The 22,630-nt window shown below is 60.4% G+C and overlaps 2 protein-coding genes across 3 annotated transcripts in view; both read left to right on the forward strand.

Annotated features, from left to right (window-relative positions):
• Positions 1-4,858: 4,858 nt before the first annotated feature.
• LOC114229945 (left-right determination factor 1-like) lies at positions 4,859-8,160 on the forward strand. The gene is made up of 4 exons (XM_054713020.1): positions 4,859-5,190; positions 6,356-6,602; positions 6,762-7,004; positions 7,572-8,160. Exons 1-4 carry the CDS (start codon positions 4,941-4,943, stop codon positions 7,933-7,935), a joined length of 1,104 nt encoding a protein of 367 aa, XP_054568995.1. The 5' UTR covers positions 4,859-4,940; the 3' UTR covers positions 7,936-8,160.
• Positions 8,161-10,302: 2,142 nt separating this feature from the next.
• Positions 10,303-22,630, forward strand: part of TMEM63A (transmembrane protein 63A) — a 30,837-nt gene continuing 18,509 nt past the window's right edge. Inside the window, exons 1-6 of one of the 2 annotated variants that reach the window (XM_054713105.1) lie at positions 10,303-10,432; positions 13,697-13,833; positions 15,359-15,558; positions 17,771-17,850; positions 20,441-20,510; positions 21,915-21,952. In XM_054713105.1, coding sequence (XP_054569080.1) covers positions 15,373-15,558; positions 17,771-17,850; positions 20,441-20,510; positions 21,915-21,952 — 374 coding nt within the window. In that variant the 5' untranslated portion in view covers positions 10,303-10,432; positions 13,697-13,833; positions 15,359-15,372. Of the gene's footprint in view, positions 10,433-11,094; positions 11,117-13,696; positions 13,834-15,358; positions 15,559-17,770; positions 17,851-20,440; positions 20,511-21,914; positions 21,953-22,630 lie in introns of those variants that run through there. The other variant, XM_054713106.1, reaches the window with a different exon arrangement.

The following is a 22,630-nucleotide window of genomic DNA, read 5'->3' on the forward strand; positions in this document are numbered from 1 at the left end:
ATAGGAATCAGGAGTGACCCCTGACCCTCACTGGTGTGGCTCAGTGGATAGAGTGTCAGCCTGCAAACTGAAAGGTCCCAGGTTCGATTTCCGGTCAGGGCACATGCTCGGGTTGTGGGCTCCATCCCCAATGGGGGTTGCAGGAGGCAGCTGACCCATGATTCTCTCTCATCATGGATCTTTCTCTCTCTCTCTCCCTCTCCCTTCCTCTCTGAAATCAATAAAAAACACATTTTAAAAACACACACACACACAGAGTGACCTCTAGGTTTGGAGGCCTGGCTGGGTGTGGGGTGGAGCCACACTGAGCCGGAGCGGGTAGGGCTGGAAGGGCAGGTGGGAGCAGTTCCGGTGCCCAGCGGAGGCTCAGGCCGCAGTCATCGGGAAGGAATGGCCGGCGCAGCCATGAGCCTGGGCAGGGTCTCTTAGGAGGAACAAGAAGCAGTCCTTCCCGGGACCCGTTAGCCAGGCTGCTGGCGGGGCTCGGAGAGCTGGCGAGACGCCCTTCCTACAGGAGTGGGTGAAGGGAGGGCACCGGCAGGGGCAGACACAGGGCAAATCCCCCAGACCGCCGATCCCTCCGCAAACACGGCCCCGTCCCGAATGTGGATTCCCCATGGGTGCAAGCGTCCTGCCGGGGAAATGAGCGGGCAATCAGCCAGAGGAGAGCGGATGTGGATTGGGGCTTTTCCTGGGGGGCGACCAGCAGCCTCACCCTTTGTCATGCGGAGGAAGGAGTCCTGCTGCCCGGGCTGTGCATCTGGGGGAGTCTGGCCTCTGCAGGTTGGATTGGGCCTGGAGGTCAGAGGTCGGGAGGTCATCCCCAAGCTCGATCTGCAGTGCTGGAGAGGAGCAGCGGGGTGGGGAGAGGTGAAGGTCACCGCCCGACCGAGGGCCTAACCTTGGACCTGGAGTTGAGGAGATGGTGGGGAGATGGGTTGTAGGGGCTGCCACAGGCGGGTGGAGATCCTGCCCCTAAAGGCAAGGGTTTGACCCCCCCACCAGAGTCCAGGCTGCCAGGGGAGGGCCACAAGGAAGGGTGAGGTCAGAGGGCATCTCCCAGACTCCATGGGTGGGGAGGAGCTGAAACTGGGCCCGGGCTCAGAGTCAAAGGGGACTCCGAGGTTGGGGACTGCTGGGTTATAGAGCCCAGCATCTGGGGCCTCCAGGGTGGCACGTGTCGCCTTCACAGCCAGGGGCAGACACTGCTGTGGGTGCTCCAGAGACGCCCCGAGGCCCAGCCCCAGGAGCCCTGGGCTGCCCCAAACCTGCACCCATCACCCCCTGAGTCATTGAACCTCCCTCTGCTAGTGGGTGGGGTGGGGCGGTGGGCGCGGCCCAGATGCTGAGAAGAGGGCCTGGGAGGGGGCTTGGCATGCAGACAGGAGTGATGCTGACGGGGTGTGGACGCTGGCCCTCTTCTAACCCTCACACTGAGCGCAGGGGCGTGCTATTAGCACCCCATCTCCCAGGATAAGGAAGCCCGGGCCCAGGCAGGTGATGAACTTGTCCAAGGTCACGGGCCAGGATGGGCCCCCTCCCCTCGGTGCTCTCGTTATCAGTCCGTGACCTTGGGCAAGGGCTCTGAGCCTCCCTTGTCAAATATCAACATTGTCTTCCTCTGAGGGTGGAGGGGAGAGGGAAGGGGAAAGGGGAGGGGGGGAAGGACGCTGTGGGGCCCCCTGAAGCAGGGGCGGTTAGGGTGCCCTGGGGCCCCCCGCCTTTCCCTGGGGTCCCCACACTGCTCTTGAGCTTCCTTCCTCTTTGTCTCCAGGTGTGAACCCAGGACACATCGGAGAGGCCACATCATCAGTCAATATTTGCTGAATTAATTGAAGAGAAAAGGAGGCAGGAAGTGGAGCTTATGGAGATGAACGGCTTTTAGAAAATCCCTTTTCCAGGATGGATTTAGGGAGAGGGGCTGGCGGAGGTGGGTATTTTCCTCTCTTTCTTTTTACTTAAAATTATTTTTTAAAAAATCCTCACCCGAGGATATGTTTTTTAAAATTGATTTTAGAGCCCTGACTGGTTTGGCTCAGTGGACAGAGCGTCGGCCTGAGGACTGAGAGGTCCCGGGTTCGATTCCGGTTGGGGGCAGGTACCTTGGTTGCGGGCACATCCCCAGTAGGGGGTGTGCAGGAGGCAGCTGACAGATGTTTCTCTCTCATGGATGTTTCTAACTCTCTATCCCTCTCCCTTCCTCTCTGTAAAAAATCAATAAAATATATTTTTTAAAAAATAAAATGGATTTTAGAGAGAGAGAGAAAAACATTGACTGGTTGCCTCCTGTTGGTGCCTCACCTGGGGATTGAACCTGGGACTTAGGTATGGGCCCTGACTGGGGATTATACCCACACCTTTCGGTGCTCCAACCGAGCCACCCAGCTAGGGCAGGGAGAGACCTTTCACTGTGTCATTTAAAAATAAAACCATGGTGAAACATTGCAATTGTAATTTTGAAGACAGGGTACAGAACGTGTTGCTAGATTAGTAAGATTCGCGGCGTGGGAAAAATACTTCTGTGTTTCTCTGAAAAGCGCAGACACTCGAGGTGGAATGAATGGGCAGTGACATTTCTCAAGGACACCCTTTGGTAGCTTTTGACTTGTGTGCTAATTATAAAAATAATAACTAAGAAGCACTGCTCACTCAGAATTTAAAAGGCGCCCTAATCGGTGTGGCACAGTGGATAGAGCGTCAGCCTGCGGACTGAAGGGTCCCAGGTTCGATTCCGGTCAGGGGCATGTGCCTTGGTTGCGGGCACATCCCCAGTGGGGGGCGTGCAGGAGGCAGCTGATCGATGTTTCTCTCTCATCGATGTTTCTAACTCTCTATCCCTCTCCCTTCCTCTCTGTAAAAAAACAATAAAATATATTAAAAAAAAAAAGAATTTAAAAGGCGAAACATCGTCAAAGTTACTAACCATGTGCAAGACTCCTCTTTCTAGAGCACCTACTGTGTGTCAGACACGTTCCTGGTACAAACAGCACCTTATCCCCATCTCATAGGAGACGTCTCCTATTGCAGATGGTGGCAGACTCCTCCAAGGTCACACAGCTAGCCGGCGGCACAGCCCGGGCGGAGCTGGAGGAACGGAAACAAGGGTCCCTGTCCCCCGCCCTCGTGGGCTCCGGGGGACAGGCTGCTCTGGGAGGTCAGGGAGGCTCTCCCAGGGTTACGTGTGGAGATTCCAAGGAGCCACCAGGGACCCCCAGTCCTGGGGTCAGGGAGGCTGATGGGGGAAGGCTGGCTCTCGAGGCACCTGCCCCTGGCTGCGAAGGGGACCTGTGCCACCCTGGGGACCCCCCAGATGCGGGGCTCTAACCCAGAAGCAGACGTGCCTTCGTCAACCTCACAGCTGCCTTTGATCTGAACCCCGGCCCTGGTCCTATTTGTCCCCCACCCACCCATGGAGTCTGCAGGGTGACCTCTGACCCCCACATCCCTCGTGGCCTCACCCGGCAGCCTGCACCCTGGTTGGGGTCAAATCCCAGCCTGTTAGGAGCAGGAGGGCAATGGTGGACATGACCCTCTCCTCACCTGCAGGCAGAGCGCCCCCAGGCTGGGCTCAGGGCCTGGCCCAAATTGGTCCTCAACTAGGGCCCCCCCATGACTTTGCCCCCCATGACTTTGCCTCCCTTTCCTCCCTCAGGGTGGAAGATCTGATTCCAGGGCCCATGGACCACGTCCAGCCACCAGACCTGGGCGAGTTGGGACAGACACAGGTGGGGGTGGAGGCAGGGTGGGGGTGGGTGGGTGGGAGGTTGGGGGAGCCGCCCCTCCTTCTGCATGACAAAGCCCGGGGCTCCCTCCCGCCGGGCCACATTGTGAAGGGCCTCCCAATCCACAGTCCTTCCGCCTTTTGACCTCCAGCGAGGGTGGCCAGCTTTAGCAAAAAAAACATACAACTCCCAGGAAAATTTCCATAAATGACGAATAATGTGCTCACATCAGGACGTCCCACGCGGTGTCCTGTATTTTATTTAGTCACCCGCCCCTGGCTCTCCGCCCAGGTGCTTTATTTCCCCCGGAAAACTGTTCCACTGGCCTCAATCCACATTCAGGCCCAGGAAGCCGGGGGACGGGCCCCCTGCCCCGACCCGGACCCCCCACCTGCACGGAGGGTACTGGGCCCAGCTTCAGGGGCCGGGCAGGGCCTGGCTGGAGATAGCTCGGGGGAGTGGAGAGGGCTGTGGGCTGGGCAGCTGAGGACTTGACTTGGTGCATCCGTCACGGAACTGTGTGGCCCTTGGGGAGGTTGTGCCCTCGCTGAGCCTCGGTTTCCCGGGCTCAGACATTGGAGAAGGGGGTGCACTGCCCACGGGAGGTACCATGTAGAGCCTTTCCACTCTGACATCTAGACCCACAAAGAGCCAGGAAGAGGGAGAGGACGCGGCTCCTCAGTGGACAGACCCCCCTGGTGCCCGCGCCCCCCCACAATGGGAATCACTGGGTTTCCTGTCCATGGGCAGCCCGGCATCCCAGCTGCCCCCAGGCGCCCCCTGGGCACTCGTCCCTGCAGGCAGGTGGGTCCTCAGGGACCCCTGGCATTGGGTGGGCAGTTCCCTGGCAGCAAGGAACGGGCTCAAAGTCCACACACCAGGGATCCCCCACTCTGTCCCTGGGAGACGGGGTGGAGCAGAGAATGAGGTGCCCACCTCTTCTCCAGGGTACAGATGGCCTTCTGCCCTTTCTAGACAGCCCCTCCTCATGCCCAGGGCCCTGTCTGGCTGATGAGCTCCCAGGAGGGCGAGGGGTGTGACCTCCTTCCCTCCCTCCCTCCCTCCCTTCCTTCCTCCCTCCCTCCCTCCCACCATCCAGGCCCAGCCCAGGGCTGGCTATAAAGCTGGCCCAGCCCGGCCCTCAGCACGCCCAGCTGGGATCCTCCCGGAGCCTCCTCAGGGGACACAGCCGCTCTCCTCCTCCTCCCAAGTGGCACCATGAGGGCCCTGTGGCTGTGCTGGGCGCTGTGGGCGCTGCCCCTGGCCCGCCCCGGGGCGGCCGTGACCGAGGAGCAGATCCTGGGCAGCCTGCTGCAGCAGCTGCGGCTGCGCGAGGTGCCCGCGCTGGACCGGAGGGACGCGGAGCGGCCGGTGCCCCCTGCCCACGTGCGGGCCCAGTACGTGGCCCTGCTGCAGCGCAGCCACGGCGTCCCCTCCCGCGGGAAGCGGTTCAGCCAGAACTTCCGAGGTGAGGCCCGCCCTGCACCCTGGCCGGTTGTGGGTAGGGGGTGGGGGTGGCGGGAGAGACTGGATGTGCCCATCTGGGGGGCCAGGGACCTGCTCCCCGGCCAGGCGGGGTGGTGGGGAGAGGAGGAGGCCGGGCACGAACACCTCAGCTCCTGCTGCCAACCTGGAGTCTCGGGTGCTGGGGACGGGGTGCCCGGTACCTCTGCTGTACGGGACCCCCTGTACCTCTGGGCTCAGGCGTCTGGGAAAGCTGTTCACAGGCCCCTGGCTCCTCTTCTGCTTTGGGGGACATTTCACCGAAGAGGAAAATGAGGATGAACTCAGGGCTCTCCCCCCGCCCCATAGGAAGAGCCAGGTCCAGCTGGTACCAGATCCCACTGCCCGGGTCCTCTGCCTCCCACTCCCCATCGCTCCCCACCCGTCCTGGTGCCGCCACCTCTGCCCGAGAAGGCTGCCTGTCCATGTTCACCCGCTCCGGGGCCTGAAGCGGCCCCTGCCCACGGAGGGTGGGGCCGCTAGCAAATAAGCCCCAATGCAAATGATTGTACAAAAATCAAGAAGAAAATTTATTTTTTAAAAAAATATATATTTTATTGATTTTTTTACAGAGAGGAAGAGAGAGGGATAAAGAGTTAGAAACATCGATGAGAGAGAAACATCGATCAGCTGCCTCCTGCACAATCCCTACTGGGGATGTACCCGCAACCAAGGTACATGCCCTTGACCGGAATCGAACCTGGGACCCTTGAGTCCACAGGCCAAGGCTCTATCCACTGAGCCAAACCGGTCAGGGCAAGAAAAATATTTAAAAATATGTTCTTATTGATTGTTAGAGGGGAAGGAAGGCATAGGGAGATAGAAACATCAACGAGAGAGAAACTTCATCATCGGCTGCCTCCTGCACGCCCCTCCTGGGGATCCAGCCCACAACCCAGGCCTGTGCCCTGACGGGGAGTCGAACCCTGACCTCCTGGATCATGGGTCAGTGCGCAGCCACGGAGCCCCACCGGCCGGACCGGGAATATTTTTAAGGTGGAGGTGCCCTCTTTCGCACCTGGCCCCCCGTTTCCCAGGCCCCGGGTTCTCCCTGTGCATGACTGGGGAAACCCTGCCCCAGGCTCAGGCCTGCCCCCTCAGAGGTGCCCTGACGCTGCTGCTGTCCCCAGAGGTGGCCGGCAGGTTCCTGGTGTCCGAGGCCTCCTCGCACCTGCTGGTGTTCGGCATGGAGCGGCGGCTGCCCCCCAACAGCGAGCTGGTGCAGGCCGTGCTGCGCCTCTTCTGGGAGCCGGTCCCCAAGGCCGTGCTCCGCAGGCAAGAGCGGCTGTCCCCTCGCAGCGACCTGGCCCGGGTCACCGTCGAGTGGCTGCATGTGCGGGCCGACGGCTCCAACCGCACCGCCCTCATCGACTCCAGGTGGGGGGGGGCCCGGGGGTGCTGGGGGGGGAGGGCAGAGGAAAAGGGGAGGGCAGGAGGGGGCGAGGGGGTCTGTCTCGGGGAGAGGGATGGGAGGCTGGGGGAGAGGCCTCCCCGGTCCCCGCCCCTCAGCGCCCCGGTCCCCCCCTGGCGTCGCAGGCTGGTGTCCGTCCACGAGAGCGGCTGGAAGGCCTTCGACGTGACCGAGGCCGTGACCTTCTGGCAGCAGCTGAGCCGGCCCCGGGAGCCCCTGCTGCTGCAGGTGTCGGTGCAGCCGGAGCACCTGGGCCCGCTGGCCTCCAGCGCCCACAGGCTGGTGCGCTTTGCCCCCCGGGGGCCTCCGGGCGGCGCGCAGGGCGAGCCCCAGCTGGAGCTGCACACCCTGGACCTCGGGCTCTTCGGGTGAGCGCTGTGGGCTAAGGTGACCCTGATGGACACGGCGAGTAGAGAATTACACCGCCATTGAAATGGGTCCTCTCTCCTCTGGGCGCCACGGGAATGGATGAGTGTGTAACGTTTCTCCTTTGAATCTCGGGAGCAGTAGCACCTGATTATCTATATTTTGGTTATTTCCAGTTATCTATCTTGTCACACACATCCGGCTTTTTTATTTTATATACTTTTTTAATTGATTTTTTTTACAGAGAGGAAGGGAGAGGGATAGAGTGTTAGAAACATCGATGAGAGAGAACCATCATCGATCAGCTGCCTCCTGCACACCCCCTACTGGGGATGTGCCCACAACCAAGGTACATGCCCTTGACCGGAATCGAACCTGGGACCCTTGAGTCCGCAGGCCGACGCCCTATCCACTGAGCCACACCGGTCAGGGCCACATCCAGCTTTTTGAACATCATGAGAGATGGATCACACGTCTCCCTCCCAGATGCCCCACTGGGCCCTGCCCCGGGTCCCCTGACCTCAGCTCTCCCAACTGACCTCTGACCCCGCCTCTCCTTGCCCCCACAGAGCTCAGGGCAACTGTGACCCCGAGGCACCCGTGACCGAGGGCACCCGCTGCTGCCGCCAGGAGACGTACATTGACCTGCAGGGGATGAAGTGGGCGGAGAACTGGGTGCTGGAGCCCCCGGGCTTCCTGGCCTATGAGTGTGTGGGCACCTGCCAGCAGCCCCCGGAGACCCTGACCTCCAAGTGGCCGTTCCTGGGGCCGAGGCAGTGCATCGCCTCGGAGACGACCTCGCTGCCCGTGATCGTGAGCGTCCCGGAGGGCGGCAGGCCCCGCGCCCAGGTGGTCAGCCTGCCCAACATGCGGGTGCAGAAGTGCAGCTGCGCCTCGGACGGGGCGCCCGTGCCGAGGAGGCTGGAGCCGTAGGCGCTGGGCACGGCCACGTGGGGCTTGACCTGTTGCCTCGGAAGTGTACTGGGTGCCAGGAGAGATGGGGGCCGCGGATGGGCAAATGCTCTGTGCTCTCGGCTGAGCTCTGAATCCGCTTCCTCCGACCGGTCAGCTCGCCTCCTAATAGTCACTCCCCTGGTCACCGGGCAGCCCGTCCAGGCTTCTCGCGCCTTCGTATTATCCGCTGCACTAGATCCTAAGCACTTACCTGGGTAGGTTCTGCCATCTAAGAGCGGAAACGCCAACTTGTCATTGTTTCCCTACCCCAGGAGCTGACCCAGCGGCCACTCTGGGCTTCAGACCGAGGCTCAGGTATGGGTTGTGCGTTCTCATCTCAGACACGGAGGGCATTTTGCAAGAAAGAAAGAAAACGCGTCTTATTCTGCATTTTTAATATTTTACCAAGTAGCCTGCCCGTGGTTGAGGAAACGGAACGTTCTGGAGGGGCAAGGTTAACGTGATTAGAAAGACACGGTCAAGGTCTCCGATCAGAAGGACAGGAAGCTCGAGTTGAAATGCATTCGGATTCTAGGGGCTCCGTCCGCTTGGAATCGAAGCAGAAACGTGTCATTGCTGTCGACATGTTGACTCGTTTCAATCCGACTTGCGATCACATAAGGACATCTGACCCTCAGGACCACCGTAATGTGGGTCACTCCTGTCAGTGTTGGGGCAGGAAAGGGGAGCAAGTGTGGAAACTGTTAGCTACCACACGTTAGAATGCCAAGATTACAGGGGCACGGACCACCCTGGATTCCTGGCTCGTCTGCACCGCTCCTGTAAGCCATGCATTCGACACCCTCTAAACCGCCATCTCCTTCTCTGTCAAGTGAGAAAACCCCTGCCTGCCATACATTTACTGGAGCGTTTAGGAAATAATGTGTGTTTTTTTACAAGCACTCCACACCTTGGCGTGACACGTAACAGGGGCTAAGGGTACCTGAACTCACACTCGGACCCGATTGGGACTTCTGTTGATTTTGAAATAAACGTAACCCCCTGAAAATCGGATTCAGAAGCCCCTTCCCTTTCTGAAGGCAAAGATCCTAACTTTTTCTTTGTGTCAGTGGCTTCTAAATGCTGGGTTAGAAGGAGCAATTCTTCCCAGGGGGCGCCATGGAGGCCGGAAGGAATGAGGACGGGCAGGTAGGGGTGTGGGCATGTGAAGAGAGTGGACAGGTCAGTCTGAGGAGCCGGGGTGAGTCCAGGGGGCCACCCCAGGAACCCGCTGGAGGCCAGGGTGGGGGGGTCTTGTCAGCAGGAGGCAGCAGCAGGAGAGGGGAGATGGCAGGCATTGGTACCCAGGGACACGGGCTGAGCCCAATGGCAAACTGGGAAAAGGTTGGTAACGGGTTTGGGGGGGGGGGGCGGGGAGAAGGAGTAAGCCCGATGGGACAGAAAGAAACTGTCAGAGACACAGGAGGAGACCCCCCTGACCCCGCCCCGCCTCGAACTACAGGCTGGTGCTAGGGTCCTGGGCAGGGAGGTAAGAAGAGGTTTGGCACCCCAATAGAGGATGAGAGCCTAGGAATGGAGCGGAGGGCAGGGACCCCGCAGAGCGGCGCACGTGTGCGTGAGGAGTTACCGATTCGGTGCTGGAAGGACCTGGGAGGAAGCTTGGGTCCAGCCCCAGGTCTGGCAGGTGCGGAAACCGAGGCCCGAGAAGGAGCGCAGTTTGCGCGGCCTGTCTCCCGGGCTGGGTACCGGGGTGCTCCCTCCCACCTGCGTCCCGCCGGGTGCACACCCCGCCACCCCAGCCCGCTTACCGTCCAGTTGGGAGGAAGCACCCCGGTACCCAGCCCGGGAGACAGGCCGCGCTCAGCGAGCTGGGCCGGATCGGGGACCCCGGTGGCCCGGGCCCGGGCAGTACCGCGCGGCTTCCGTTTGGGGCTACACCGAGGACCCTCCCACGGGGCGCTCTCGGCGGCGCGGGGAGCCGCGGCCTTTCGCAGCGGCACCGATGGCCGCCGACTGCGGGGAGCGGAGGTGCTGAGCGCAGCCGAGAGCCCCCCGCTCCGGGGCGGCCTAGGCGCCGTCTAGGAAATCGAGTGCAAAACGGGGGCGACCACGAACGTGGGCGAAGGCTCCCCCGGCGCCGCCTCCGCGCGGCGCGACCACCTGTGCGCGGCCGGGGCTCCCCGAGGTGCGGGGCTCGGGCCGCGCAGGGAGGGCGCTGAGCAGCGGAATTAGCCCTGGCGACGGCGCCCTCGGCCCCTGGACGGGAGCTGGCGGGGCGCAGGGCGAGCACGGCGGAGGGAGCGCGGCCCGCGCGCAGGTGGCGGCACCGGGACGTCCGCCCGCCCGCCCCGCGGCGGCTGCAAATTGGGCGAGCAGGCGCCGCTCTGCGCATGTGCGGCGGCCGGAGTTTCACTTTGTAACTTTCAGGCGCTCGGGACGCGCCGCGCCGGCCAGGGGGGCGGACGGCTCCCTCCTCCCTCGTCCCTCCGGGCGCCGCGCTGCGCCCCCGCCGCAGGTAACGTGGGAAGGGGCCGCCGCGCCGGGGGTGTCGCCCTCGCCTCCCCGGACCTGCGGGACCTGGCTCGGCGCCGGGTGCCACGCAAGTGTCAGGTTTCGGGGCGCGGCCCTCGGACCCCGCAGCCCCCAGGCCCGAGCAGGGGGACAGGGGGTGGCGGGTGGGCGCAGAGGGTCAGCCCGGGCCCCGCAGCCGCGCGCTCCTCCCGACCACCCGGCTGCGTCCCCCGCCCTCCCTCTCCGAGGTCTGGCTCCACGCCTCCCCCTCCCCCTCCCCCTCCCCCAGCCCTCCCGGACTTCGGGGATTTGTCAGCGGGAAGCCGACCTCCCAGCCAAACCGGGAGCGCAGCCTGGAGCTCTTCCTCCTGGCACCGCGCGCGGCGGGCCTGGGGAGGGCCGGTGCCTGCGTCCCCCGCGCCGGGAGGCTCGGTCTGCCCCTCGGTGACCACTCCCTGCAGTCCCGGCGGCGTCCGTCCCGCGGAAGAGGCGGGAGGCTGGGGAGGGACGGGGAGGGAGGAGAACTCCGCTCAGCAGACGGGCGCCCCGGCCCCTGGGCGGCCTCCATCTTTCAGCCCAGGCAGTGCCCACAGGGGTAGGAGTCCACCTTGTGGTTGACCAGGTCACCTGGGAGCTTCCTCCTTCCCTGAAGTTGTGCGGCTGAGTCCCAGCCCCTGGAGGGCAGCCGGTGGGTCATGCGCACCAGGCCCGGGCGCAATGGGTGCAGTGGGAGGCATCCGGGGCCCTCCCGGCCCCTGCAGGGTGACAGGCTCCCACTGGGGCTCAGGAAAGACTCCGGGGCATCCCTCACAGTTTTCCCCTCGCCCTCCACGAGCCCCACTGTCTTTCTCTCCTTTCCCCTCCTGGGACACCTGGCCGAGTCCTGAAGTGAATGAGACGGAGCCCAGGCCCTTTCCCCTCGCCCATCCCTTTGTGTGTGTAGAGCTGGGACAAAGGTCTCTCTCCGCTGTTCACTGGGCTCTACCAGGGAACACATGCATGGGGTCCTGCGGCTTCCCACTCGCTGGAGGGGGTCCTAAAAGCTCTTGCTGGCCGGTGTGGCTCAGGGGTCGAGCATGGACCTGGGAACCAGGAGGTCAGGGTTGGATTCCGGATCAGGGCACCTGCCCCAGGTTGCAGGCTCTGTCCCCAGTGGGGGGGGGGGGGGGCGTGCAGGAGGCTGCTGGTCAGTGCTTCTCTCATCCTTGCTGCTGCTCTCTCTCCCTCTGTCACGTCCTCTCTGGAATATGGAGAGAGCAAACGGCTTTGAAGTGTTCACAGGGCTGAGTGCTTATGGCTGCATGGGCATTGTCTCAGGTGTGTGCCTGCAGATGCCAGGCGCACTGCCTCCCGTGACTGGGGCAGGGTTGACGTGTGTGTGTGTGTGTGCGTGTGCGTGCGTGTGCGTGTGTGTGTGTGTGTGTGCTGGGTCCTGTTTGGTGGCCTTTAGAAGTTGGTGTTTACTTTGTAACCTTCCTCTGCTGGCAGAAGGGCTCCGGCCGCTTGTAGCCCCGCGATCATTGTAACAAAAACCTGAAAATGCGGTGACTGGGTGATGTTGAGAAGACACTGCATTCGTGCAGAGCCTTCTTGGGAGAGCCGGTGATGCGTCCATGCCTCCTGCCTCCTTCTGCTGGTATTTCTGGAAGAAATAGAGACCTTCAGGGGAAGTGTGCCCCGGGGTCGGTCCTTGCTGCCAGGTCAGGTGGGCAGCGGGCTGGCCTTGGTGGCTGACTTTCTTTCTTGCTTTAAAAAAAAAAATAATATATTTTATTGATTCTTTACAGAGAGGAAGGGAGAGGGATAGAGCATTAGAAACATCGATGAGAGAGAAACATCGATGAGCTGCCTCCTGCACACTCCCTACTGGGGATGTGCCCGCAACCAAGGTACATGCCCTTGACCGGAATCGAACCTGGGACCCTTGAGTCCGCAGGCCGACGTTCTATCCACTGAGCCACACCGGCCAGGGCATGGTGGCTGACTTCCTTTGGCAAGTTTGAGAACAGCTGTTGGACTTGGCCCTCTGTCCCACTGGCCACAACCAGATTCTGGGGGGCACGTGGGCTGAACTTGGAGTTGGGGGCGGGAGTCACCGGCTGCCCACCTGGCTCAGCGGGAATTCTTGGATCTCGTCCGCTCCGGGTCTTGGCTAGGAATGAGCCGAGGAGGCATGGGTAAGCGCTAGGCATTGGCATGCACGTGTCAAACAAATATCAGATAACTGAATATTGCGAAGGTCGCGGCCAGGCAGGGCTCCTGTGGCCACAGGGCCTACTCGCTGGCTCGGCCCCTGCCCAGAAGGGTCAGTGTTTCAGCTCCTGAGCCAGTTCCCTCCTGATCTCTGCCCCCTGAGTCCCCTCTCCCCCCCCACCTCATCAGCCCCGCCTGGAGGGGCCATGATGTTTCAGCAGACGCTGGACTTTGTGTGTGTGTGTGTGTGTGTGTGTGTGTGCTGGGCAGGACAAGCTACAGCTGAGCTGAAGGCCGGGAGACTGAGGGCCTCACAGCTGTGCGCTCAGTGGCGTCACCTGGAGGGGCTGGTGGGACGGCTCCGCCCCAGGCCCCGGCCCAGCCCCAGGCCGGTGGTATTTGCTGGCTGACCTCCCGGGCCCTTCTTATCAAGGGATCCTGTTTGGCAAGAGGAAACGGACAGGGAGGCATGACCGGGGCTGAAGGAAGAAGGGGAACCACAGTGCCTTCCTCCTTTGGGGCCTCTGCTCCCCTAAAGCTCAGCATGCAGCAGCCTTGGTGCGGGCTGTCCCCCCCGGCCCCGCCCGGCCCCGCCGCCCCGCCCAGCGGCGCCCCGCTCCTCGGGAACAGTGCTCCCTCTGTGAGCATTTCACGAGGATGTTCTCTTCGTACCATTTCACTTTCAAGCCTTCCTTGTCTGGTCTGCCCTGTCCCCGGCAGCAGCCACCCGTGGGGCTCCCAGGGCTTCCGGGGAGGGGGGCAGACCACGGCCCTGGCCCCAGCAGGGCCTGCAGCCACAGGAGAAGAGGGCGAGGCTGGAGCCCCCGTGGTGCTGGGGGAGGCGGGAGGAGCGGGGTGGCCCAGAGGAGCCGGCCCGGAACCAGTTCTGGGAGAGGCCAGGGCAGGAGGGCGCCCATGGGGAGGACAGAGGGTCCCTGTGAGCGTTTGAGATCAGAGACCCCGGGGGCAGGCGCGTGGGGGGTGGGGCGGGGGGTGGGGGGAGTGTCCGCGGGGCCCAGGCCAGAGCTGGGCCGGGAGAGGCAGCTTCTCATGCCAGCTGTCTGTGTTCCTCCAGGAAAACCCGCACAGGCTGGTGCCCCGGGCCCTGCGGGCAGGAGACCCTGCGGGAGATGAGTGGCGGCCTGAGAGCCAGCTCCAGCTGAGGGCCTCTCCGAGGGGCTCATCCCCAGGCCGTGCCCCCCCTGGTGTCCGGTGAGTGTGGGGCCAGGAGGCGGGCGGGCGCCGGCTGGGTGTTCGGTTGGGCTGGTGCCACTGGGTGGGGTGTGAGGGAGGGAGCCAAGACCATCTGTCTCCCAGAGCAGCTCTCATGCCTCTGCCCCGTCCATGGTTCTGGCACCACGCCCTCCGGCTCTTACAGGGGAGAGGCCCCCCATGACTTGAACCTGCCCCCCCCAACACACACACACACCCTGCCTGCACTTCTGGTCCCCGGGGTCAGAACTGGGAATCACCCCCACCCAGCACACAAGCCACCAGCACTACCAGGGTCCAGACTTCTGTTTGGGTCCCCCGTGCCTTTTCTTCCCGTCCCAAGTCCCAAGATCGGGGTCCCTGCGGCAGGTGGAGAGACCAGCCCGAGCAGAGGCCCCCGGGAATGTGGTTTAACCAGCTTTGGGGAGGGGAGCGGGGAGCGGAGGAAGCGGTGCTGAGCATGTCCCTGCTCCTCGGCCAGGAGGCCGGACGCGGGCACTGGCTGTGGGGCCGCCGGGGTCAGGGACAGACACTGGGGCTTTTCATGAGCTTCGCCCTGGAGGTACCAGGAGCCAGGGAGGCAGAGGCCGGCCGCCCGCCTGGGGCTGTTCATGTTTGCTTTGGACTTGTCCGCCCTTTCCCTCAGACCAAAGGTCCTCAGGGGGGCAGGGGGCAGAGGGCGGAGCTGGGAGGGCTCGGTGAGTGACTGGGGGGTCCCTGTGGAAGTCCTGAGACTCTCTCCATAGCCTCTCCCTGGACCACCCCCTCCCCTCTCTTCTCCATTCCCACATCTGCCTCCGTGGGCCCCTTCCCCGGCCTTTCATCTCTCACTGAGCTCACCAGCTTGTCCGCCAGCTGGGGCGGGAGCCTGTGAGTCAGGAGTCTGGGCCTGAGACCCGCGTCTGCCAGGACCAGAGGACCAGCTCCTTGATCTTGGGGCAGGTGGTTCAGCCCCTGAGCCTCAGTTTCCAAGTGTGTGGAATGGGCCCGTCTCTGACATCCATGAACAGTGGGCGCAGGGGCTCCCCCGTGGCTCCCATGGGCAGCAGCTGTTGCATACTTAAGGGCCCTTTTTTCCTTATTTGTCCCCCTCCACCCTCTCCCCGGCCCGCACGGGTGCTCCCGGGGGCTCCCCGGGGAAGGAATGACCTTGCCAGCAGGAGTCCTGGAGGCTGGAGGCACGTGGGCACCCCCTAAGCAGGCAGACACGCAGCGCCCGTCCTTCCCTTTCGTGCCGTGCCCCCCCACTCTGGGGAGGGTACCAGCTGTGTCTTGCAGGAGCCACCTGCCCCCTCCATCTGACCCCTGGGACTGTTCGCACGATGGAGCCGTTTTCCGTAGACTCTGCCCAGCACGTGGGGTCTGGTGTCTCCTCTCCCCGGCCCCTTGCTGCTGGCTCCCCGTGCCTCCCCGACCCCCCGCCAGCCAGGAGACACCCCCCCCCCCTCATTGGCTCTGCCAGCACTGGCTGGGGACACGATGGGAGAGCTTGAGCTCTGACCGCCCGCCTGGTCCCGTTCTTCAGGGGGGACAGGCACCATGACCGACGCCCCGTTCCTGGAGCTGTGGCAGTCCAAGGCGGCGTCCACGCGGGACCGGCTGGGCATCAGGGAGCACCCCAATGACTCCTACTGCTACAACTCGGCCAAAAACAGCACCGTGCTGCAGGGCGTCCCCTTCGGCGGCGTCCCCGTCGTCCTGCTCATAGACGTCAGCTGCTTCCTGGTGAGGCCTTTGTGAATCATGCTTCCCGCCTGCTCCGCTGGTTATTGGTTTATTTAAACCCCACCCAGGGCCTCATGGGAAACTCAGGGGAGGAGCCAGACCTGCTTTCTATCCCAGCGCTGCCACTTGCCGGCTCTGTGCCCTGGGGTACGTTACGTAGCTCGTCTGGGCCTCAGGCTTCTGCTCTGTAAAATGGAACTAATCATTCTTTTTAAAAAATATATATATATTTTTAGCCCTGGCCAGTTTGGCTCAGTAGATAAGAGTGTCAGCCTGTGGACTCAAGGGTCCCAGGTTCGATTCCGGTCAAGGGCATGTACCTTGGTTGCGGGCACATACCCAGTGGGGGGTGTGCAGGAGGCAGCTGATCGATGTTTCTCTCTCATCGATGTTTCTGACTCTCTATCCCTCTCCCTTCCTTTCTGTAAAAAATCAATAAAATATATTAAAAAAATATATATATATTTATTGATTTCAGAGGGAGAGAGAGAGAGAGAGAAACATCAATGAGGATTGAGAGAATCATGGATCGGCTGCCTCCCTGCACACATGTCCCACACTGGGGGATCGAGCCCACAACGTGGGCATGTGCCCTGACCGGGAATGGAACCATGACCTCCTGGTTCATAGGTCGATGCCCAACCACTGAGCCACGCCAGCCGGCCTTGATTACCATCATTTCTGAGTTACCAGTCTGTTATTGTCCCCAAAGATCCCCCAATTTGAAATATGCCATCTCTCCCCCCTCCCCCCGCTGACTCAACATGGGCAAGGTGAAATTTATTGGGGCTAAAGAGCACCTGCTTTTCACAAATGTCCATGCGATGGGTGGTCCCTCTGATGCCTTCTCCTGCCGTGGAGAGGAGACATGTGACTAAGTGAGGTGTGATGGGGCAGAGGGAGAAGACACGGGCCGGCTTGGGGCCAGAGGCTAGGTGGGGGGCTGGTGGGGGATGGAATTAGGGGGAGCATGAGGGCCCCAGTTCCCGAGGGAAAGAGGCAGGTACCAGACACGTGTGCAGGCACAAACACAGCCCATGGGATGGGGGTGGGGGAGTTCTCCCTCTTCCCAGTTGGGTCCCTAGGATTAAGGTCTCAGTGTGTGCATTCGAGTCTTGCCACACTGTTGGTCCTTTGCGGGCTGATGTGCCAACAGGCATGCTACCCGTGTTGCTTTTATGGAAAAGGCTCCTTAAGTGCCCCGTCACCCATGTCTTGGCTAAAACCCGCTTGTAGATTGAGAACCACTGTCGTATGGACCGGCCTTGGTTGAGAGGGAAGAGTGGGCCGGAGTGAGGTGGTGGGTTTGAGGGTGCTGGGCTCATGGAGGAGGGTGGCCTGGAGCCGGAATGCAGTGTGTCAGGGAGGGGAGGGTCTGGGAGGGACGATGGGCAGGGACCCCAGGCGGCTGGTGGTGGTGGGGGAAGGGCGGGCAGGCGGGTATGTTTGGAACAGGGTAGGTTGAGAAGAGCGAGTTGCTGTCCAGGGGAGTGTGCTGGGGGGGGGGGGTAGTGTTTTTTTTTAAAATCTATTTTTATTGATTTCAGATAGGAAGGGAAAGGGAGGGAGAGAGAGAGAAACATTCATGATGAGAGAGACCTATGAACCAGGAGGTCACGGTTCGAATCCCAGTCAGGACGCATACCCATACCCCCCAGTAGGGGGCGTGCAGGAGGCAGCCAGTCAGTGATGCTCTCTCATCATGGATGTTTCTCTCTCCCTCCCTCTCCTTTCCTCTGTGAAATCAATAAAAAAATAGATTAAAAAAAAAGGAAATTCCATGTAAAGTGAAGAAGAAAAGTTAAGCTGCTCCCCAGGGCTGCTGGGAGGCCAGACCTCCCTGCTCAGGAGCCGCTGGAGACAGCTCAGGCCGAGGGAGGCCATGGCTGCCGATGCCGCCTTGATGGCCAAGGCCAGGCCAGCGTGCTTGGCTAGGGGGGCGCCAGGGCAAGCTCAGCTCAGCGTTGCCAGCCTTCGTGACTTGGGAACAAGTGGCAGGACCTGGGGTGAGGGTGTGTGTGTGAGCAAAGCATCACGGCCTTGAGCTGAGTGGCTCCGGGCAGCTCGGGGCCCTCTCTGGGCTAGGGTCCCCTTCTCTCCCCGCTGAGGCCAGGCAGGTGGGCTTTGCCCCTCAGACCGCTCGCTGCCTCCTCTCATTACAGGCCACCCGAGGTGCTTTCACTTGGTTTCTTCTTTTTTCTTCTACTTTTAGTTTTTAATATTGGTGTTCTCCATCATACGGAGAAGATTCTGGGATTATGGACGCATTGCCCTGGTGTCGGAAGTGGGCAGGTAAGGGAGTCATATGACCTAGAATCTCAGTGTGTGTGTGTGTGTGTGTGTGTGTGTGTGTGTGAGAGAGAGAGAGAGAGAGAGAGAGAGAGAGAGAGAGGGGAGAGAGAGAGAGAGAGAGAAAGGGAGGGAGAGAGAGAGAGAGAGAGAGAGAGAGAGAGAGAGGGAGAGAGAGGGAGAGAGAGAGAGAGAGAGAGAGAGAGAGAGAGAGAGACTGGGATGGGCTGGAGGCTTGGGAAGCCCAGCAGGCAGGACCCACCCACGATGCTGGAACCACATCACGTTCACCGTGTCCATCCGCCCGGCCGGTACCAGACGCCGTCTGTCTGGTCCGCGGCCCAGGCCCGTGAGGTCAGCCCCGTGGGAAAGCCGAGGCCCCGCGCCCAGGTCTCCTCCAGGCCTCGGCCCGGCGGTGGCCACCAGCCTTGCTGGCTTCGGGCTCCGGAGGACACGGTGCTCCTTCAGGTCATCGGGGCTTCGGAACCAGCAGGAGGAGGACGCCCGTGTTCCGTCCCGCCCGGGATGTGTTCTCGTGCCTCTGCCGCAGTGCATTCGCTCAGGGCTGGGCTGGCTACGCAGGGCTGCAGGGCCGTGGCTGAGCGAACGGCCCCTGACCTCCTCCTGGCCTCGTGCTGGCCGATGGCCCTGACTCAGCCGGCCCCGGGCGAGCCTGTTCCGCACCGCAGGCTCGGAAGGCTCTCGGCTCACATCCCCCGGACGGACGGGCACCTGAATTCCCAGAGCCAGCTGGCTGCCACCCCCCCCCCCGCCACCCCACCCCAGTCCTGGCGTCAGTGGGAAGTGACTGGGAAGCGCTGGCTGGCCCAGGCTGCCCGCCCAGCGCCTGCCCTGCCATCAGCAGGCAGACCCTCCGCCCGCTCCGCAGGCTGCCCCGTGGGGAAACGTGGTCTTTGTGGGAGGGCCGAGGGGGGTGTGTGTAAATGCACCTCCTTCCCCACAGTCTCTGGCATTTGCAAAAGCCCGAGGGTGTTAGTGTTGGGGTGAGGTTGGGGGGCCCCTTGCTTCAGCTGAGTCGGAGCCTGTTGGGATATCGGATGCTTTTGGGGACATGCACCCCGAGGAGGGGCTGAATGCCACAACACAGTACAGCTCTTGGGAATCAGCGGGCCTGGCCAGCCCCCTGGCTGTGTGATCTTGGTCAGGTCCCTAAACTTTTTGGGGGGTTTCCTCCTGCACTCTCTTCCCTGCAGGCTTACCGGGAAGGCCCAGTGAGATAGTCCAAAGTGAGGTTCCACGGTGTCTTAGGCCAGTGGTCGGCAAACTCATCAGTCCACAGAGCCAAACATCAACAGGACAACGATTGAAATTTCTTTGGAGAGCCACATTTTTAAAACTTGAACTTCTTCTAACGCCACTTCTTCAAAATAGACTCGCCCAGGCCGTGGTATTTTGTGGAAGAGCCACACTCAAGGGGCCAAAGAGCCGCATGTGGCTCTCAAGCCGCAGTTTGCCGACCACTGTGACTTAGGCCTTTAGGAGTAGGAGGGCAGAGCCAGGAGTAGGGAAACAGAAGCAAAAATGCAAACAGCTCACAGCGCACGGGTGTTTTTGCACGTTACTCAGAAGAAAGGATCTGACTAAAATGCCACGATATAAAATCCCGGAGTTCAGCCCTAGCCGGTGTGGCTCAGTGGGTAGAGCGTCGGCCTGTGGACTGAAGGGTTCCGGGTTTGATTCCGGTCAAGGGCACATGCCCGGGTTGCAGGCTCGATCCGCAGCAGGGGGTGTGCAGGAGGCAGCCAATCAATGATTCTCTCTCATCATGGATGTTTCTCTCTCTCTCTCTCTCTCTCTCCCTCCCTTACGCTCTGAAATCAATAAAACTATATTAAAATGCCAGAGTTTAGCAACTTTAAAATGCACATTTTGGCCTTTTCTTGTCTCTGAAATCGGAAGGCAGCTTATCATCATTGGTAGTTATAGTTTCATTGGTAGCATTTTTTTCTTTCTTCCTGGTTCATAATTATGACCCTGACCCCAGTGGTGTCTTAGAGTTGATAAAATACAGTGTTTATGCCAAGGGTTGTCTGCTCTGTTGGGAAATACCTTGCAAACAGGCCACATTTAAAAAATATATATAATATATATATTTTATTGATTTTTTTTACAGAGGAAGGGAGAGGGATAGAGAGTTAGAAACATTGATGAGAGAGAAACATCGATCAGCTGCCTCCTGCACACCTCCCACTGGGGATGTGCCCGCAACCAAGGTACATGCCCTTGACCGGAATCGAACCTGGGACCCTTCAGTCCACAGGCCGACGCTCCATCCACTGAGCCACACCGGCCAGGGCAACAGGCCACATTTTGAAGTCACTTTAGGTAAACCAGTCCTCGTGCTGGGAGCCAAGGGTGTCGTGACCCACGTTATAGCCACGCATCGCAGTGTCCTGTCTCGCGTCCCTAGACGTGGCCACTGCCCGTGTCTGTGTTTCTCACAGGGCGAGTTAGGGTTTGCCCCGGTCATTGAGGGCCAGTCGCTTTGGCCCTGAGCTCTGTGAGGCAGCAGGGTCCTGGGGATGAGTTTTCAGGTTTTTAAAAAGAATTATTTTCCCTTTTGTGCTTCTAGTGAGTCCAGGTTCCAGAGATTGTCATCGTCGTCTTCCTCCCAAGGGCCACACGATTTTGAAAGTGATCTGGTCAGTGTCTCGGGGACGGCTGTGGCTGTGGCTGTGGCTGTGGCTGTGGCCGGCGGGGCGCGTGGCGGGCAGGGGAGGCCGGCGGCGATGGATCGGCGGGGCGAGGGCAGCGGTGCTCCTGTCCCCGTGGCAAGTGGGGGTCAGAGCTCTTCTCTGCACTGACAGTCCCCTGGACTTGGTACATACCACGTGGCGGGGGCGGGGGGTGCAGCTGGGGGACCCAGGATCGTGAGATCTGGTTGCCTCTCAGACAGAGGGCTACAGGATCCGCATGGGGTCCTAGCACGCGTCTCTGTTACCATGCTTACGGCTTTGTGTGACAGTCAGTTATCATGATTATTTTTTAAGAAAAATCTTTTAATTAATTTTGAGAGAGAGAGAGAGAGGGGGGGAGGGAGAAACATTGATGTGAGATCAGCTGCCTCCTGTACGCACCCGACTGGGGATTGAGCCCGCAACCCAGGCATGTGCCCTGACTGGGAGTCGAACCGGCAACCTTCCGGCGCACGGGGTGACGCTCATCCAACTGAGTCACATCGGCCAGGGCCGGTTAATGGTCGACTTGCCTGCTAGTCTGTGGGCCACATGTGAGCAGGGGCCTTGTCTCACCCAGTGCTATGCCCCATCACCTGACGCCCAGTAGGAGCTGTTCAGTCATTGTCAAGTGAAGGATGAACAAATATTTGTCTTCGAACAAAGACAAGTCACGCTGGGTAACCGTCCCGCTTCGGGGAGTATCCGTGGACGATCAGACCTGCAGACACCTTTTCCTTCTCTACGTCCCCCTCCAAGCTTTTGTCCCACGTCTCACTCGGCTGTTTTGAAACAAACAGGAACCCACCGCCGTTTCTCCAGAGCGGGCCTGAGGTTTCATCAGCTGTTGATTCAAGTTTCATGATTTGACCCCGGAACCGGTGTAACCCCACAGATTGTCAAATTTGAGAGGGTTTTGCAAGAATTCCAAGCATACACCCCAGCTGGCTTGGCTCAGTGAATAGAGCGTCGGCCTGTGAACTAAACAGTTCTGGGTTCAATGCCAATCAGGGGGCACGTGCCCGGGGTTGCAGGCTCAATCCCCAGGGTGGGGTGTGCAGAAGGCAGCTGATCAATGATTCTCTCTCATCATTGATGTTTCTCTCTCTCTCTCCCTCTTCCTTCCTCTCTGAAATCATTTATAAAAAAGAAAGGAAGGAAGAATTCCAAGCCTGTAGTGCATATTGGGAAGGATTGGGAGCATGCGGACTCTGTCACGTTCGGGACAAGGGGTAGCTTGCTGAATTTGGGGCAAAAGTGCTGTTTTTATACAGAAGAAGGTTAGCTCGTTATTAATGTCAAAGACAATGGTTACATCTGCTCCCAAAGACAGACACGCTCGAAGCTAATTCCCGATCTCTTTGTTTCCAGGGATGCTGCCCCTGGCTCACTGCGATCTTCCGTCTGAAGTGAGTACAGCGTGGGCAGGTGTGTGTGTGTGTGTGTGTGTGTGCATGTGTGTGTGTGTGTGTGAGTGTTTGGCCAATAAGGAGGAAAGGGCCCAGAGGCCTGACCTTGAGATAGGGCCTCTTAGGTACTTCCTTCAGTTCAGGTTCAAAGCCGTACGTGGGGGCTGAGAACAAAGGAGTCCCAGGCAGTTCCTGCACCAGCCAAGTAACTGTGCTTCAGGCGGGAATCCTATCTCCTCAGTAGTTAACGAGGATCTAGTTGGGTGGAAGCTCTTCTAGACAGTTCTACGTGTCTTTAAACTGGTGAGAAGTGGAGAACCAGTGATCGCTCGATGCAGTCAGCTCATTGGGTTAAAAGTGTTTGTTTGTTTTTATTTCAAAAACGTGGAGCCTGTGGCGAGAAATCCTAAAAGAGGTGCTGGGTGGTCTGAGCTGGCCCGTCACCTCCAGTGCGGTGGACGGGGCTGGGATGTGAGTCTGGGTGCCACCTGTGGGCCGTCAGATTGTCGTGAGATGCACATGATCTGAGACGGCACTAAGAATGGGAAAACGCTGCCCAGTGAGCCGCCATCAGCTATGCTCATGGAAATAGGAGGAGGACATCGTAGAATTGGTGGAATATGGCAGTTTCAGGACATCGGCTAAGTCCCTTTCTCTGGGCCTCAGTTTCCCCAATTA

This window comes from Eptesicus fuscus, chromosome 24 (assembly GCF_027574615.1).
Source record: "Eptesicus fuscus isolate TK198812 chromosome 24, DD_ASM_mEF_20220401, whole genome shotgun sequence".
Lineage (NCBI taxonomy): Eukaryota > Metazoa > Chordata > Mammalia > Chiroptera > Vespertilionidae > Eptesicus > Eptesicus fuscus.